At 46.1% G+C, this 19242-nt stretch overlaps 1 protein-coding gene across 8 annotated transcripts in view; it reads left to right on the forward strand.

Annotated features, from left to right (window-relative positions):
- Positions 1-10837: 10837 nt before the first annotated feature.
- The window catches only part of IDS (iduronate 2-sulfatase), a 96638-nt gene continuing 88233 nt past the window's right edge, over positions 10838-19242 (forward strand). For all 8 annotated transcript variants that reach the window (XR_014780467.1, XR_014780468.1, XR_014780469.1 and 5 more), the window contains exons 1-6: positions 10838-11161; positions 12005-12141; positions 12778-12955; positions 14638-14726; positions 15705-15905; positions 17483-17653. Coding sequence is in view for 5 of the 8 variants with exons in the window: in XM_084788664.1 (XP_084644790.1) it covers positions 11050-11161; positions 12005-12141; positions 12778-12955; positions 14638-14726; positions 15705-15905; positions 17483-17653 (888 nt within the window). In the remaining 3 variants the exon portion in view is untranslated. The remainder of the gene's footprint in view (positions 11162-12004; positions 12142-12777; positions 12956-14637; positions 14727-15704; positions 15906-17482; positions 17654-19242) is intronic.

Raw genomic sequence — 19242 nt, forward strand, 5'->3', positions numbered from 1 at the left:
TCCAATTGCTCCTTTGGTTGACTGTGTCTCCTCATATAGATGCTAATAAGGAATATGTTTCCATATAATCAAGTTGGTCACTAAGGAGTACTGTGCCCATTAGGATGAGATGGATACAATTCTCTGGTTACTTGATGGCAGAATTACTTTTAAGCACTGTTTTATGATGAAATGGTCACATCCTCAGTGGTGCTTTGAATTTCCATGTACACTTTACTTTACTACCATATCTCTTTGTTCTGTGGACCAAAACAGATTTGCCACTCATGTCAATTTCTTCCCTGTAAAAACCAATGTCATAGGCCATGACAGTAAATTTTATTTTTATGAAATAACATAATTTCTCCATTGCCTTTATGTCCTCCAACCTCTCCTATGTAATCTCATTGTTTCCTCTCAAATTTGTGGCCTCTTTCTCCTTATTTGTCATTGTTATTATGCATATATTGTTATATGCATAATACACAAATATACAAAAATACATAATATACAAATACAAAATACTACTTGTTTTCACCGTATATTTTCTCTGGCTTTTTACTCTGCTCATCTACTTCTGCTACTGATGACTTCGATGACTTCTTTGCATTTCAGCAATCAGATCTTTAATTAAATTCATTTTTTCAATGGGTTCATTGCATATCCTATTACTTCACGAGACATTGTACATTTAGCTTATTTTTTCTACAAAAAGGTTTTGTTATCCTGTTGTGTGTGAATGTTTTGCCTGCATATATGTATACTCACTACATGCATGCAGTACCCACAGAAGCAAGAAGGAGGGTGTCAGATTCCTTGTAACTGGAGCTACAGGCTGTTGTGAGCAGCCAGGTGGCTGCTGGGAAGCAAGCGTGGGTCCTCTGGAAGAGCAGTGGACACTGTTAACCACCGAGCCATCTCTGCTGCCCCAAGTCTTACTTTCTTTACAGTGAGTTTTTTTCATTGTTTAGTGAAGCCATTTTATGACAGGTAATGCCAATAAGCATCTTCAGCGCAGACGCTGCAGTTTTTTGGGTGGTAAAGGTGACTTTCTGCTGAGATCTGCCCATGCTCATATTGCTTGTCTCAGTATCATGCTTGAACTTTGTTGTAGCTGGAATCTTGTGGTACCACCACATCAGAGGAAGGAGGAGAGGCGTTACCACATGAGTGGATGGTGGGTCTATATCTTCAGCCCTCTTCCTACTTGGCCTCCGTGAATCCCTCAGTCTCCAGGGAAACTTTGTGTGATTTTTGGTCAAGGATGGCATTTGGGATCCTGAGCAGGACTTCATTGTTGCCTTCTGGCCTAGGGAGGTTGGTGATGCCTCATTGCTACCCTCTCCCACGTCGCCTGCTACAACATCTTGGCGGACTGGTCAAAGGCCAGCTGTCTGCTAAGGCTTCTAGGCACCATAGAGATGGGTCAGGGGCAAAGCATGATGATCTCAAAAACAGGGCTAGAACCGCATCACGGTTGACACAGCTCTCCTCTGAAGACACCAAACGGAAATGACCTTCTGAACAGCCAGTGATGAGAACGGAGTTCATGACATCGTGGATCTTTGAGAGTTCTTGTGATCTGTGTTTGGAAAGAGTGTTGAGCACTGCAGGCAGTTTCTACAGCTCTAGTAGGCTAGCTGAGGGCAGCCCTGAATCTGTGGCCCTATCCAGGAGTACAAGGCAGCATTGAAAAGTTGAGGAGGGCTGTGAGTGATCTCCCAGGGCATTAGCAGCAGATTCATTTACCCCCACTTGGCAGGAAACCAAGAGGTTGTGGGTAGAGAAACCCAGGGAACAGGAACACAATGGCACCCAGCACCGGGCCCAAGGGAGTCAGTACTGGAATGCATGAGTGAGGTGCACGGACAGGTCCATAAAGCGCAGCAGCCAAGCTCTCTGTTCCTCTCTGAGCCTCCATGACTTGGCCAGTCCTGCTGGGCTGCCTGGCACCATGCACAGCAAAATCCTGGGCCCAACCCAAATTCTGGCACTGAAGAAATGTTTAGAAGAGAGCTGTTTTTCATGGCTTCTGGCTGCAGAAACACACTCATCCATTCACTGGTGTAGGATGCTGGAGCTAGGAGCAGACTTGAGAGGAAGACCCCAGGCCTTTGAGATCCTGAGGGGGCTGTCTTGACAGCAGGAGGCAAGGGAGCTGGAAGTCCTTGGCAGGAAGCTCATGAGTTTGACAGCCCCTGCTTCAGAGGCCTGGAATAAGGACCAGGCAGCCCGGGATGGCGGAGGAAGCATAAGCCAGAGAGCTGGAGAGGGGGTAGTTAGAGCCACCAGAGGCCGTAGCTAAAGGGCACACACCTTGTTCCTCGATTTGTGACTACCTGAAGTGTGCATGCGCATGTACACACACACACACACACACACACACACACACACACACACACACACACACCACTTTCTGATCTTGTTCACAGAGTGGACAGTTGTACTCCAAACTGAGACCTTTCACTGGACACCAAGTCCACACAACATCTCTGGCCCCCACGTGAGGTCAGACGTGTCCAGCCCACCCATTCTTGCCAGAGAGGGCATCAACATGGCAAAGAGCCAGGCCCCCAAACTGGACTTATACCCAGCACTGCTTCCCACACCTAGTCTCCTCCCTTCCAAGCCAGGAGCCAAAGGACCCTAAACAGCTACCACCAGCTTCTAAAGGAAAAGAAGCCTTTCCTCCCTGCTGGCACTTTGAGTGTAAATACAAAGCCAGGTTGAAAAATGTCTTCATAGAAAGGCATCAGTGAACAGGAAGGCTTTGAGCTGGCCAGAAGAAGTTGCTGAAAACAGTTCCAACCAGCAAAGGACTCCAGTGCTCAGGCACAGAAAGAAAAAGAAACGGAGGCTCTGGGCATGGACCAATACCTGGTAGGATTTTTCAACCCACATGGTCCCTGAGCAATTCAGCCTGAACTGCTGGTAGAGAAGTTTCCTGTTTCCCCCTCTGGGAGGAGGTGATGGAGTTCCAGGCAGGTGGCATCAGGCTGCCTCTGGGCAAGGAGGGAAAACATGGCTTAGTGTACACAGGCTTGTTGTTAGGGAACAGAAGCAGAGGTGAAGGTCACCACAGATAAAAACACCTGCAGCTGGAGCGCAACCAAGCAACCTTCACAGGTCCTTAGCAACAGCCTGGCAGCCGAGCCATGCAGACAGTAAAGACAAACAGAGGGACAGGGGCTTCCTGCACGTGCCGGATATTGCAAAGGGAGGCAGAAATCAGCCCCTCGAACCAGCACCTGCCGAACCCTCTTAAGTGTTGCCATGCCAAGGTGTGTTCAGGGACACAGCCCTGAGCAGAGGCTCAGCGAGGGAAGCTACCACGGCCACTGACTCACTCCCATCCCTCCACAGGTCAGTCAGAAGAGCCACAGGTGACCTTCAGAAGCTCAAGGCAGTTGATGTTTCTGAGAGAAACCTGAGGGAGCAGGCCCATCTTGAGCATGTCCTCGGGGCCAGGGCACAGCCTCCACTGGAGGAAGAGCGGAAAGCTCACAGACACAGCGCTCTCTTTTTTTTTTTTTAAGGTTTATTCTACCTGAGCGTATGTGGTTTTGTGAGTGTATCTCACACGTGTGCTGGAGCCCTGGGGGCCAGCAGAGGGGTGGAGGGTGCCTGCAGTTGGATGTGCAGGTAGTTGTGAGCTGTCCGATGTGGGCGCTGAGCACTGAACCCAGGTCCTCTGGAAGAGCAGGAAGCTCTCAACAGTTGCGCCACATGGAGAGCTCTAGGTCCGAGCTTTCTTGTGAGTGGACAAGAGGCTTTCCCAGGCTACAGTTCCCTGTGCATTATGCTCCCTTTGTTCCCTGTGCACAGAGGGGTCTAGAGCAGTGAGCACCGCCTCCAATTAGCTGGAGCCCCTGATTCTTATTTGCTGGAGGAGGCGCACATCCAGGCCTAGCAACCCCCAGATACACCTGGGAAAAGGCATTCTGGGAGCCTAGACTCTGGCACACCTGGCGATTGGGATCCGGGCACTTCACTAGCTTGCAGTTGCCTTGAGGAGAAAGATCTCCTTACAGGAGTGTGGGTGACTTCAAACAGCCTCACCAGTAAGAGTCCCACCCCAACAAGATGGCCGCTTCCCCCCAAAGCTTTAAGGATGGAGTCTGCTCCCCTTCTCCATGCTCCAGTACCTCCTGAGACCACATGCAGCTGGTGACAAGAGGGGGTGAGTGGCTCTAGTCTGAGGTGAGGATCAGGTGACCCCAGCCCCCACTCCTGTGAATGAATGCTAATGAGGCCAGCATTTGGAGAGTGTGCTTCAGACAAACAAGCACAGCTCTGCTGGCCAAGGTGCTAACAGCCCTGCTATGGCGGCCTGAGCCCTCCCCATCCCTGCCCTTCCCTGAGAGGCTTTAGAGGGATAGGTCAGGTTGGAAACAGAAACCCTTCTTGGGTTAGTGGTTGAGAGCAAAGGGAGGTGCCCAGCCCTCCCTTCCCTGCCACCCCCCCCACACACAAATAGAGTTTAAGGGTGACAGAGGGAGGGAGCCTGCTCACTTAGCGACAGTGATGTACTTCAAAAGATCTGATTAGGCATTTGCGCCTTGAACATTTGGTTTTAAGCTTGTGTTTTAAGAAGTGGGGAAATCTGTTGACTCGAACATTGGCGCGTTGGCGTCCCCTGGTGGATACTTTGGGAATCTCTGCTTTAGTGCATTGCTAGTTAGCAGTTCTGGGCTTGCCTGCTCCAAACCTTATGCTGAGTTAGATCACCAGTGAATAGCCTGGGGAAAAGAAAGGTCTGGGCTCAGAAAGCAGCAGAGAAGAAACTGGGGAGACCTGGACAGAATGCGAGGGGAGTGAAAACCAGGACCGTTGAGAAGGTGATGTGTGTGTGTGTGTGTGTGTGTGTGGGGACACTAGAAGCAGGCCTTTTCCATGAGCTGCTCATCTCACACTCTATGTGACCCCATGTGTCAGCCAGGGCACTAGCTCTGCAAAGGTCAGGACTGGTGAGAGGCACAGCCCCCAGCCTGCCTCCTAGTGTGCCGGTGGGTTCCACATGCACCTCTAAGGAAGCAAGGCAGTCAGACTCTGGTTGAGGTGCTATTCACTTTCATCTTCTGAAGCAAAGGGCAGCCTGAGTTTGTGGCCACTCAGGCCTGGCTGTATCCACCCACAGTTTCCAGACAGCCAGAGAACAGAGTCCATGGCTGCCTGGTGCATCTGGGCACAGCTGCTCCTGAGAACACCGATCTGCGTGTTTGGCACATTTGGCAGCAGGTGCAGTGCACGCTGTAGTCTAGTAGGGAACAGAACTTCATGTGCCACAGAGTCCAAAGCCATCCTCCTTATTACATGGTGAGTGTCCTCACAGGCATCAGCCTGCATACACTGTGGCCATTCTCTCTCATGCTCCAATGAGCCCTTGAAGTCTAAGACGCAATTCAAGCCATGGGGACAGAGCAGTGAGTGGAAAGAACAGTGCCTACCGCAAAGAAGAGCCCACCCAAGGAACCCTGGAACACAAATAAATGGAAGACATAAATTCTTTTCAAATCCTCATCCTGCCACAGGGGAAGGGTGGCAGAACATTAATCAATTTCCTGGTATGTTCTGTTTCCGATTTCCCCTTGAGACAGTGCCATAGGGAGAGAGATAGTTGTAGTCTAAGGGCAAGAGGATTTGTGCTTCCCTGTCTGGTCAGAGGCCCAAAACTGACTTCTGCAGTAGGTGAGCATAGCTCTGATGCATATGTTGCATGGACAGGCCTGAGCATCCTTGACAATATTAAAGCACATGAAGGCTGCTACATTTTTCTATACTTCCAAGAATTGTGTGAACATGTTATTATAAGAGAGTATAGCATGGACCCTGAAGCTTGGACCCAGGTAAGGTAATTTATTTGGAAGGTAGCATATACATGTCTTTAAGGGCTGGCTGAAATTCTACTATGTGGGGTTTTGTTTGTCTGCTTTTTAGTATTACTGATTGACCCCTGGGCCTTGTCCATGCTAGGCCAATGATCTACCACTCAGCTGCCTTGTACTTGCACTTCTCCTGCCTCACCCATCTGAGTAACTAGGATCACAGGCCCCTAACTCTACGCCTAGTTACCATCAATTGTTTTAAGTTCAAATTATTTTAAAATTGTGTTTGTTTTTTTAGGGCTGTTGTGTTACAAATTATGTGGCTTAGACAATTGTGTCTCACAGTTCTGGAGGGGAGAAATCTGAAATGAAGCTGTCAGCACACCATACTCTCTCTGAAACTCTTGGCGGAGGGACCATTCCTTGCATGCTCCTAGCTTCTTGTGTTCTCCATCAGTCTCTGATGTTCTTTGGTATATTCATTCGTTTTTCTCTCTTTACATGTACATCTGTTTATGTGTATTTGTGTTTCATTCCCCTCCTATATTTTTGTGTACACACATAAATACATACTTAATGTATACATCACATATATGTGTATGTTTATGTGTATATTGTATGTTTTTGTGTGGATGTGCCTGCATGTGTGCACGTGGAGCCAATGGATTGACATCTTGTATCTCTCCATCTTATTTTCTGAGTTAGGGTTGACTGGAGCACACCAACTGGCCACAAATAACTGGCCAGTGAATCTCAGGAATCCTCCTGTCTCTACCTCCCCAGCACTGGGACCACTGGTGTGCTCTGCTGTGCCTGATCATTTACATGGGTGCTAGGGGTTGAACTCAGGTCCAGTTATTCAGCAAGCACTTTCATGACCTGAGCTATCTCTTTAACTTCCTAATTTTTTCTATTTTATAAGGACAGTAATCGCACTGGATCAGGACCCACTGTACAAAGGTTACCTCTGTAAAGCTCTTGTTTCCAAATAATATGCTTTGAGATGTTGAGTGTTGGGACTTCAGTGTATCTTTTCAGGGTCAATAATTTAACACATAATCAAAGGTAAAACATTTGGCACATAGTAGAAAATGAAAGTCTTCCTGTCTATATTTTAAATGTTTCTCACATCATTATTGAGATTTTATTTCTATGTTAATCCTATGTCTATATTTATATGTTGTCTTGTGTTTTATTCAACTCTAGGCATTGTCTGCTGACTTTCTGTTGTGATAGATAAGATCACAGTTCATTTATGTCTTTCTTTGTGTGTATTTTAAACCCTTGATTATGGAAAATGATCAAAGCTATACTGATCCTTTATCACAGCTTAACTGATCTTGATATCCACTTTTGCTGTTCTCCTTTCTTTCCACAAATGCTTCTTCTGAAGGCACTCCATGACAAACATCTTGCATGTTCAACTTTAGAGTCTTTTGTTTCTCACGTGTGTGTGTGTGTGTGTGTGTGTGTGTGTGTGTGTGTGTGTGTGAGAGAGAGAGAGAGAGAGAGAGAGAGAGAGAGAGAAGTATATGCATATGTGAATATTCATGCATGTGTGCCTGTACTGAGGCCAGAGGTCTTATGTGTCTGTGTTTCTTTGATACAAAGTCTCTCAGTGAAAGTGGAACTCCTGTTTTATTTTTTATTTTTTCAGCTAGGCTGGAAGCCAGCAAGCCCCAGTGATGCTACTGTCTCTGCCCGCTCTCTAAGTTGATTAATAAAAAATAACCTATCTTTGACTAGAATTCTAGTAAATATATATGTAGATGAAGAGTTCTATAATGCAGGATACAACAGGGAATTAAGTTTATGGAATTTTCTGTTTAGAGAAGTGAAACAGAATAGTAATATCTAGCAAATGATTACTAAAATTTCTTCATAATATTTTGTCTTTAAGTTAAAAACCATCATTGCTTATTTTATGGAAATTCATAAACTAGAGTCATGGTGTGAAAATAAAGCATCCCCTGCAGGCTTATGTGTTTAAAAATTTGGTGCATAAATGTTGCTTTAGGAAACCGTGGAACCATAGGAAATGGGTCCTAGATGGCTGCCTATAGAACACCATGGAAGCCTTGAAGATACCATCCTCTTCTCAATCTGGTCTAAAATCTCTACTTCCTCTTTTGCTCAGATAGGAATGAGAACACATCACCAGATCTGATTGGCACACGTGGTACTGTGCCATCTGCCACGTCTTCCTTTCATGATGAACTGTATTGTCTGAACTGAGTTCAGATAGCACTCTCCCTCTCAAGAGGTGTCAGCAAGGTAGTTTTTTCATACCACAAGGACACTTGCTCAACTATGTTCATAGGAGCTTTATTCATAATATCTGGAAGCTGGAAACAACCTAGATATCTGTCAACTGAAGAAGGGACAAAGAAAGTGTGATTAATTTACACAATGGAATACTACTCAGCTATGAAAAATGAGGACATCATGAAATTTGCAGGCAAATGGATGGAACTAGAAAGGAACATTGTGAATGAGGTAACCCAGACCCAGAAAGACATCCTGTGGTATGTACAATCCACCGCCCAAAAAAGCTAAGTTACAAAGAGGGCCCAAGGGATGATGCTTGGATCTCACTCAGAAGGAGAAATTCAATAGACATCTGAAGTAGGTAAAGTTGAGGGAAGTGGGTGTGGCAGGGGGTAGGAAGGGGAGCAGGGGTGGGGCACAGGTGTGGAAAAAGCAGGGTGGGACAAGGACTGGGAGAGAGAGCGGAAATCAGTGGGGAGCATCTCTGGGACAGCAGAGGGTCCAGAGAGTCTATGAGGGTAACTCTAGCCTGTGGAGCCTGAAGCAGCCACCTCCTGTAGGCAGGTGAGACTTCCACTGGAAATAAGGGGACACAAACCCACCCACAAAACATTCCACCCAAAATTTGTCCTGACTACAAGAAGTATAATGATAAAGACAGAACAGAGATTGAGGGAATGGCAAATCAATGACTGGACCAACTTGAGACCCACCCCATGGGAGAGAGACAACCCCTGACACTATTAATGATACTCTGCTATGCTTGCAGACAAGAGCCTCATATAACTGTTTTCTAAGATGCTTCATCCAGCAGTTGATGCAGAGACCTACAGCCAAGCAGTTGGCCAAGCTCAAAGAGCGCTATGGAAGAGTGTGAGGAAGGATAGAGGGAGCTGGAAGGGTCAAGGACACCACAAGAAGACCTATAGAGTAAACTAACCTGGACCCATGGAGGCTCACAGAGACTGAACCACCAACCAAAGAGCATGCATGGGCTGGACCATAGGCCCCTACACATATGTAACAGATGTGCAGCTTGTTCTTCATGTGGGTCCCCTAACAATTGGAGCCTGCCTTTGGCTCCCTTTCCCATAGCTGGGCCACCTTGTCTGTTGAAATGAGTATTTCATGACTTAGAAAACATCAACTTTGACTTTTCAAGGCTAGAGAGTCTACAGCAAAGGGAGGCACTCTGTTTTCCTTAAACTGGACTATGTGTCATCCCTTAGCTTTGAAGATCATTCCTTTTGTGTCATCATTGCCATTCATTTCTGTACTTTGGCTTCCAAGTTTCTCTGGTTGCAATGCAAAATCAGCCTCGGCTATGCTTCTGTTTGGAACGAACCAAGGCCATAATTGGGGAAAAGGCTGAAGACCCTTTACTGTTCAAATTTCTTAACCCGGAATATGCGAGTGTTCAGAACCCTTCTTTGTGAACTTGAAAAGAGTCTACCAAAGAACTCCTGACACTTTTAGAAGTAGGAACCGCATTTGCCTTTGCCTCTTCTCCTTCTTTACTTCACCATAGGGTTACTCAGACTGTATGTCATCTGATTGCCATGTTCTACTTACCCCGTGAAGAGACATGCCCCTCAGCAAGAGCCACACTGTCCTACATTTTCTGGATAAATGGCTTTGTTCAAGAGATTTACTCTCTCAAAAATTTGATTTTTGAATTGTAATGGAAATATTAGTAGCTTATACTGCATAGTTTTGATATGAGTTTAACTCATGTTTAGTTTAGCATGTTACCTGGAGGATAACAGGCCACAGTCTCAACATTTTTTTGCAAAAGTAAATGCAAAAATGTCATCATTATGCCTGACCTTGTGCTAGATTATTTTATGGACAGAGGATTAGGCGTGACTCATAGATAGAGGTCTAGTTTTTCAGAGCTCCATTTGGTGGAAAGAGGACATGGAATCCTTCTTGGTCTTCGGTCCAAATTGAGCAAGAAATAATGGTTGCCACAGGAGTCTGACTCTCACTCATTGTGCCTCTCTCTTTCCCTTTCCAGAGTTGTCTTCCCTCCTGGCTCTAGCCATCATCACCGTCAACTATTTGCTCCATTAGTGCTGGGCCCTCTTTGTACAGACATCCATTGACTTGCTCCTATCCTTCCCACATTCGTTCATCTTTTGCTTTACCAGTGAGGTTCTGACTAAATCACCTCATAGAAAATAATAAGGCCTTCCTACGCAGTATTATTTGGTCCAGACCAGTTACATCCCGGGCACAGTCTACAAGTTTATTTTAAGCTCAATCAGAGCAGGAACTGAGAACTCCGACACTGCTAACACTCCTCGATATGTGTGTGTGTGTGTGTGTGTGTGTGTGTGTGTGTGTGTGTGTAGTGCTAAATAAGGATTCATTGAACCAATAAAAAGGAAAAATAGCTCCTTTTAGGTATAAAATTCAAGTTTGCAAAGGGCTTCTTTGGAGAATGGGCTGCAAGGAAAATTAAGATGTATAGAGAGATAAGGGCAGAGCTGGAGTTCCAGGTAAAAGACACAGAACTAGCAAAGGCCAAGAGGCAAGAAACTAGCTGAATTGGAAAACCTTAGGAACTTCTAGACTGCTTTTCCCACTGACTCAGGGAAAGCCACAGCAGCAGTGTTTCCGGCTAAGGCTCCGCCCACTGTGACGGATCAAGCACAGACCTCCTGGGCCAACAGGCTCCTCTCCTTACAAGGAGGGGCGGGGAATGGTGTGTGTGTGTGGGGGGGGGATGGTGGGTAGGTGGAAGTTGCGCAGGCGCACTCGCGCTCAGGCCAGCGCCCGGGCCTTTGGGCCCGAGGCGGCTGCGTCGCATAGCTTTCTCCGTTTCAACTGTGGAGGCGGTGGCGGCGGTGGCGGCGGTGGCGGCGGCGGCGGAGACGGTGGCGGTGGAGGCAGTGGGGGTGGTGGCAGCTAAGGCTACCCCATGGTCTCACTGTAGTCTGAAGACAGCTTTCCTCAGGGCTGCACCGAAGCAGGAATGTCGCCGCCACCGCCGCCGCCGCCTGGCTGGCGCCTGCTTAGCTTCAGTTTATTACTAGGGTTCTTCTGGATCTCCCTGGAGTCCGCAGCGCAAGGCAACTCGGCTACAGGTGCTAATTCCTCATTCCCTGCTCTAGTCAACCTTGCGTCTGTCCCTGCTAATGTTTCTTCTTTTTTTTTTTTCATCCATCCGACCTTCTCTTTTTCTCTCTTACTTCAGTTTCCTTCCACATTTTCATTCCTCCCCTCTATCCATCTTTCCTTCCATCTCTTCAGCCTCTATTCATGTAGCCATCCTTCCTTCTTCCATCTCCCCTTCATGTTTTTCCTCCATCACCTCATCTTTGTTTTTCATTAAATTTTTTGAGAAATTCGTAACTGCATACAACGTATTTTTATAACACTCACCCCCCACCGCTCCTTATCTACCGCAATCCCAACTCCTTTCACTCTTTTTGTTCTTATAATGCAGAGTCCAATTTGTGCTGCCCATATACACATTAGTGTGGCGCCATCCATTGGCACACAGTATGTCTCAATAGCCCATTCTTTCCATCTATCCATTTTCTTTCCTTTCTCCCTCCTTCCTCCCTCCCTCCCTTCCGTCTTCCTGCCTTCTATCCATCCTTCCTTCAGTTTATCATCTTTACGTCATTTCATCTGTCTTCTCTAGCCCTTCCTTCTCTTCATTCTTCCATCCCCCTTCCCCCTCTCTCACCTTTGTTTCTTCTTCACCGAGGTGTGAGGCCATGACTGATGTGACACTCTCACCCTGCATTAGGGCTGCTAGGCACTCCGCTCCCAGCCTTGCTGAAGCAGAGCCCTGCTTGCCCCTTTTCTAGATGACCTGTTAAAGAGCGGGGGCTATAGTCTTGCTCCTCTCACTACCCCAGGGAGGGGGCCTTTCAGTGTTAGAGCATGTGATGTAACCAGAGTCCCTCCCTCCTGTGCAGATGCTCCGAATGTTCTTCTGATCATCGTGGATGATCTTCGCCCCTCCCTGGGCTGTTATGGAGATAAGCTGGTGAGGTCCCCGAACATTGACCAGCTGGCATCCCATAGCGTTCTCTTTCAGAATGCCTTTGCCCAGGTATGTTCAGGGACCTTGACATGTGGGTATATGCCGTTTTGTGTTTATACAATCAGGAGTTGTGTGGTGTTGTTCTAGAGACCTCCTTGAAAGGGCGAAGCAGAGCTTAGAAAATGGAGGTCTAGGTAAACCTGTTCTCCACTGATGAGGAAGCTTGAACTTACAAGGCTTCTTTGCCCTCCTCCTTGGGTGGAGACTGTGTCCTGGCCCTAACATGCTTAAGACAGGCTTGGCCAGCTTTCAGCTATAAACAGGAATTGCTCGGGGTTGAAAAATCCAACATGCAGGTTTGCCAACTGATTTGTGGCTGGCTAAGAGTCAGTCATGTATTCATGGCAGTTGCCTCCCCTGAATCCCCTTTCAGGGCTGCCCTCTGAGAGCATCACCCTTTCTGGGGACCTAGGGGTGCCATTGCACAGGAAAACACACACACACACCCTCTGCTTTGAGAGCCTGGTTGCTCTCTTCCTTTGCTGGTATTTGAGCAATGCTCAAATCCCACTGGATGGCTTTGAGATCTGCATGACTCAGCTGCCAGGCTGTTGCTGAGGATCTAGAGAGGTTGCTTAGTTACCTTGAACACTGCAGACACATTTGCCTGGAATGATGTTGACATTTGCTTCTGCTCCCTAACAGCAAGCAGTGTGCGCACCAAGTCGAGTGTCTTTCCTTACCGGGAGGAGGCCTGATACCACCCGCCTGTATGACTTCAATTCCTACTGGAGGGTACACTCCGGAAATTTTTCCACCATCCCTCAATACTTCAAAGAGAATGGCTACGTGACCATGTCGGTTGGGAAAGTCTTTCACCCTGGTACTGTTCAGTTTTCCAAAGTCTGGGTTCTCTTTCTGTGCCTGAATCCTAGACTCCCTTGCTGGGTTGGGACTAGCCTTGTAGTGGTCTTTCCCCTGCAGACTAGGTGACTTGTTCATTGCAGCCCTTCTATTAAAAAAACAAAACAAAATACTTCTTTAACCTAGTTTCTCGTTCATATTCTAAAAGGAAATGAAGAAAGAAATTGGTTTCCTTTTAGAAGTTGGAGGTGATGCTGCCGGAATCATGCAGCTGCCTGGGTTGTGAAAGTGCACTGGCTGTTGGAGAGGCAGGTCTGGGGTCAGTTCAGCTCTGGGCCTGACCCTGTACCTTACAGGGTGTCTGTCTGTAAATTTGGGGGTGAGGCAACGTCATCTGAAGACCGTTAATGTCCAGGGGTACTGTGTGTACTTGATGACTAGGTATGGGCTGCAGTTGGAAGCTACTGCTTTTTCTGTGGGTCATGTCAGAAAGAGGAAGTCAGTCAGGCGTCAAGTTTTGACTTTGAATACTGCCTGATAAACTGATTATTTACTTCTGAAGTGAAGCACAAACAGCAGTTGAAAGCAGATAGGATCACATGATTACTCAATTTCAAGAATGGAAAGAAACCAAAGAATGTAAATGTGTAATCGCACCCCCCAGAGGAAAGCTGCTGCAGGTGTCTTGCTACCCTAGCAAGGGAGCATGCCAGAGTGGGCATCTGTGAGTGTGAGCTGTGTTCCAAGTGCTAGATCCATCTAGATGATACTACTTAGGACCAAAGGAGATAGCTTGAGTGTCTCCAAGAGCCCTTAGCATAGTATTATTCCTGACAGGCTCAGGAGCTTTCCGCTGGAACTTAGCTTTCAGCACAGGTTGGAAATAACAGGCCCAGATTTGAAAACAGTGTATCAGAAATCATATTGTGTGGTTCAGAGCTGAGTATCAATTGCACTTCCTAGTTTGGTATTTACGTTGCTTGCATGAGGACACCTGGAGGGATGTATTTGCTAGAGGAGATTATACTTTAGGAAGGGAAACCAAACAAAGCCTATGTGTGGTTCCTTGTTCTCCTTTCTGATAGGAGATCTAGGGGTAAGGTACAGACCTCTCAGTTCCAAGGCACTTCCATACTCTTGACAGCTGGCAGTTCTTTCTTGGCTTTATATGCTATTTCTTTTGCTTGGTAGACAGTAAACTAATAAGCTTTGGGCTGAGTACCTGTGATCTTGGAGCTGAAAGCATGGGTTTGAGTCTTGGCTGATTTATCAATTGGATTGGCACTGTGCAAGGCATGGGCCCTCTCTGAACCTCCTATGTTCATCTGTCTCTTTTGCTTTCTCCTTAGGGGCTTGTTGCTTCCTTAGGGTGGGCAAGATTCTCTAGCTCAGGCTCTAAGGAACTGCACTGATATGCTGGCTGAGCTTGTCATTTTGAGTTTCTTTCATAGACAGAGAATAGTATAAATTCACAAGGCTTGGGAATTGGGAAGTTCAATGCTCATTACTAAAATGATTACCTGGACAGTTGGTCTTAATAGGAACATATCATCTATCTTGAGCCCCTGATTTTATAGGTGAGGAAACTGAGGACCAAAGAGGGGAGGAGCTACTTGCATAGTTGTTCAGTTTTAATTTGGCAGTGGGGTATTGAAAGACCTTTCACATTTTATTCAACAACTTTCTTTCCCCCCATTTAAGGCATATCTTCAAATCACAGTGATGATTCTCCATACAGCTGGTCTTTTCCACCTTATCATCCATCCACAGAGAAGTATGAAAACACTAAGGTAAGTCTGTGCATGGGCCGAGGAAGCACTGTCTTCTTGCTTTTTCTATTAAGCTGTTATACTATATTGTTTGTAACATTTGCTTGTTGTAATGTCGTACAGAAACAAGCATTAGGATCATTAGCAATTGGGCTTTTTTATGGGCTTAAATTTTTTTTTTACAGTGTATTACTACATAGTCCAGGGAGGCTGGTTTGGAACTTGCTCTGAAGCCCAGGCTGGCGTCAGACTTGGAATCCTCCTGCCTCATCTTCCCTCATGCTGCTGGAATTAGAGCCATGTTATACCACACCTGGCTGGTTGGACTATTTTTTCTCATTCTAAAACCTTAAGTTGGGTCAAGGTCACAGCTCAGTAAAGTACTTGCTCTGGATACATGAGGACCCAAGCTCAATCCCTAGCACCCATCAAGAAGCCGGTGTTGGGGACATAAGCAGGTCCCTGGAGCTTCCTGCCCAGCCAGCCAAGCCTAATGTCTCAGTGAGAGACCCTGTCTCAAAAAACAAGGTGTGAATAGCTTCTGAGGAAAAACTGAGGTTGACACCTACTTTTCAGTGTACTCCTCCAAATGTGCACTGGCACATATACAAACACATGTGTCCACATAATACAAATAATAAATTAAATCCTTAACTTCAAGCAATAGTGTGATCAGTTCGTTTAATGGATTTTTGATGCTCTGGGTGAAGTTTTGAGCTGAGGATGGTATCCTTTTGATGGTTTACTTGGGTACCCTTTAATTAGTTATGATCTGGAGACAGGATTCACAGCAATAAACTGAGTGTTATGTGGTTTTTGTCCCTGTCTAGAGAAAGGACAAATACTTTGTTGGTTCAATTCTGCTCTTAATGTCCCTGTCCACTCTCAGAGGCCTAACAACTTGAGGGCTGGTGATGGTGCTATTCATTTAGTGTATAACTGTCAAGATTTCTATATATTGAATTTAATAGGCTGATGTTACATATTTTGTTTTGAAAGACATGTAGGGGACAAGATGGAAAACTCCACGCCAACCTGCTTTGTCCTGTGGATGTGGCAGATGTGCCTGAGGGTACCTTGCCTGACAAACAGAGCACAGAGGAAGCTATTCGATTGTTGGAAAAGTTGAAAACACCAGTCAGTCCATTCTTTCTGGCAGTTGGGTATCACAAGCCACACATCCCCTTCAGATACCCCAAGGTGAAGAGCTGCCTGAGGGCTAATCCAACACCATTGTATCTGTGATATCTGTGTTACTTACAAAGAAGCATTTGTGCATTGAAGGTGTCATAACCTACCAGGGTTCTTAATGGGTACTAGGTGTACTGGAATGATGGTAGTGAAAGGTCAAGAACAAGAAATCTTAGAACATGTATGAATCTTGTAAGAAGCTGGGTGGTGGTGGCAGATCTCTGTGAGTTCAAGGCCAGCCTGGTCTACTTAGAGAGTTCTAAGACAACCAGTGCTACACAGAGAGAAACCCTATCTCGAAAAAAAAAAATTAAAAAAAAAAAAACAACCAACCAACCAACCAACCAAACAAACAAACAAAAACAACAAAGCAAAACAAACAGACAAAAGAACCTTTTAAAATATGCTTAGCTTTCTACTTTCCTCCACTTGAGGTTTGATTTCTTCTTTTTGAACTCATTACGTGGGTGGGATTGTAATGATGTTGTACAGAGGCGAGGCAAAGCTATGAAAAAGTAAAAGGGATTGTCTTTGGGCGATAATCCCAGGAAACATGAAGTCGGCTTCCTCAGTTGTCATTCCTCCCTAAGACTGTCACATCACGCTCTGTGAGCATAGGAGATAGAATTTCTCATTGGCACTTCAAACCCTGTGCTTCTTTATGCCATTTAGAATGTATAGTCCTTTTAAATAATTTTCCCAGGTTATCTCTGCTTTTTTTCCCCTGGGCTTGGGCAGCCCAGCCTTTTCAGTTTACAAAGAATGTACCTTAGTTATACATGAGAGTATAAACTGGGAAGTATGCTCTTTGTTCTGGGCATCTTGTTTCATGAGCCTTGAGGATCTGCCTCTCATAGCAGGAGCTCGCAGGCCCTTTTGAGGACATTTGTGCCATTGAGCCTGTTCTGCTTCACTGCAGAAAAGAGTTCCTGAAGTTACCTCACTGCAAGTCTTTCAGAGGTGTGCTCATAAGGCTGGCCCTTGTCTGGCAACTGGGACCTTTGATTTGGCAGTGCCTAAGTGGTTTTGGCAGAGTGTCTCCGTGATGAGTACCATGTCAGAACTGGGTGCTGCAGTTTTAATGAGCTTCACTGGTTGGCAGCATTTTGTCCAGCTGGGCCAGTATATATGCCTCCTATGTGAAATTGCTGAGAAAGGACTCTGAAGCTCACCATTGGTTTCCTCCAGATAGACCTTCCTGTTTGTTTTTCCTTTGCTGATTGGGTTTGAAATCTTCTCACTCTAGTAAATGGGACCTTCTGCTAAGTCCTGTGAGTTCTCCTCATGACTCACTGAAGCTGAGGGAGGTTTCGGAAACCCACTGTGCTTCACCACACCTTTATATGGTGGGAGTAAGGTGGGGACAAGAGCAGGGAGGCACCTGTCAGTGAAAGGACAGAATACTTGCTGCTGTCATTGTTGGAAACATGTTTTAGGATTTTGTTGCTGTTTAGATCTTATGAGAGCGGGTGAGTACCTGGGGAGCATTAGCACTGAGTGAGTGTGTCAGAGGCTTTCAGAAAATATACTCGTGTGCTTTTGCCAAATGAATAGCAAACTTGTGGCTTTGTATGTTTTTCTCCTAGGAATTTCAGAAGTTGTATCCCTTGGAAAACATCACCTTGGCTCCTGATCCCCATGTCCCTGATGGCCTACCACCTGTAGCCTACAACCCCTGGATGGACATCAGGGAGCGGGAAGACGTCCAAGCCTTAAACGTCAGTGTGCCCTATGGCCCAATTCCTGTGGATTTTCAGGTACTAGTGGTGTATTTGGGGATGTATCAGACACTAATAACAGTGTAATACCATTGGTGAGGCTACTTTTGAGTTCAAGGCCAACCTTTTTACATAAGGAGTTCAATGTTAGCCTGGGATAAATACTAAGATTTTATTTCAGAAATCCCAAACAAAACCCTTCCTTATCATTTTGGGGGGCGGCGTGCAGGGGCAGTGGATTTCTGTTGGTATCGACATGAGCAGTGCTGTGCAGATCAAAGCTCCTTACTACTACCTTAGCTTCCAAAGAAGGTAGCATCCAGACTTGCTGGAGGCAGGTACAGGGAGCAGATGGAGTTTAGGTGAGCTTCCCTAGCCCTGGGAGATTAATTGATAGGTCACAATTCATTAATTATAGGTTGTCAGCAGCTGTGTAGAAGCCAAGCTTAGCTTGCTGGTACTTTGTTCCTCTGTGGGAAAGCCTAAACTGGCGCCTGCCACTCTTGGGGTGACTGACTAAGCTGAGCCTTGGTACAGACGTAGGTGGGGGATCATGGCCAGTGCTGTCAGCTGTAATATGGTATCTCTTTGCTCTGGTATGGAGGTCGAGCAGCCTCCACGTTAGTCATTTGGTGATGTTGAGTCATTCCCTCATCATCCCTCAGCCTCTCCCTACTGTGAGTGAAAAAGACATGCAGAGACATATTCTTTTTGAAGTCTTAGGACAGAAATGCTGAACCAGGTGGTACTGGATAGAAGAGAATAGCATTTTCAAAGTGTGTTCCTTGGATTGTATGTATCAAATTTGCTCTGCAGACTTGTTAAAAGTACAGAGTTCTGGCCCACCTATGTATATGCACATCCTCTGTCTCTCTCTCTCTTTTCTTATTTTCTTATTTTAGTTTTTGCAGTACTAGTGATTGAACTGAGGCCCTCATTTGTGCTAGGCAAGTACCATACTACTGAACTATATTCCCATCCCTAGAGCTGAAGATGGGGTCAAAGAAACCACAGTTCCCCAGAAAGCGTATCAGGTGGCTGTGATGCACTCAGTGGTTTGAGAACCACTGCAGGAGAATAAATTTTAAAATGAAGCAAGCCCAGCACATAAAGGTATCTTTTGTTGTCCAGAGCTATTTGGGCCCTGAGTTTGCACAGCCAGAGTTCAGAGGTGAGGTGTGTGCATTCCTCCCAGCTGTGATTACTGAGTTGCAAATGGCAAGAAGAGAGAGTTTGGAAATCAACACATGTGTCAACTTGCCACTAGTTTCTTAGTTCTGCATTGTCAAGTGTGATGACAAGATGGTTTGGATAGCTTTAGGTCTGTACCTGAATATCTTATTAGAGACAGTCAGTTAAAATGTCCAGGAAGGGCTCCAAGCACGTGAGTGTTGGGGCTGCATGAGGACCTCACTGTTATCAGACGAGGAAATGGAGGCAGTCCCAAGTGTAGCCGCTTCAGCCTCATGGACATAGAACTTCAAATCCCCTGGTTGCTTTTGTCCCTTCATAAAACTTTAGTTTTGAATTCATTCTCCACCCGATGCCAGCAGCGTGACCCCTGTCAAGTCGCTGGGCCTTACTTCCTTAATCACACAGAAGCAGGATGGGTAAAAGGTTGATTTGAG

Source organism: Acomys minous (assembly GCF_964271855.1).
Source record: "Acomys minous genome assembly, chromosome: 7".
Classification (NCBI taxonomy): Eukaryota; Metazoa; Chordata; class Mammalia; order Rodentia; family Muridae; genus Acomys; species Acomys minous.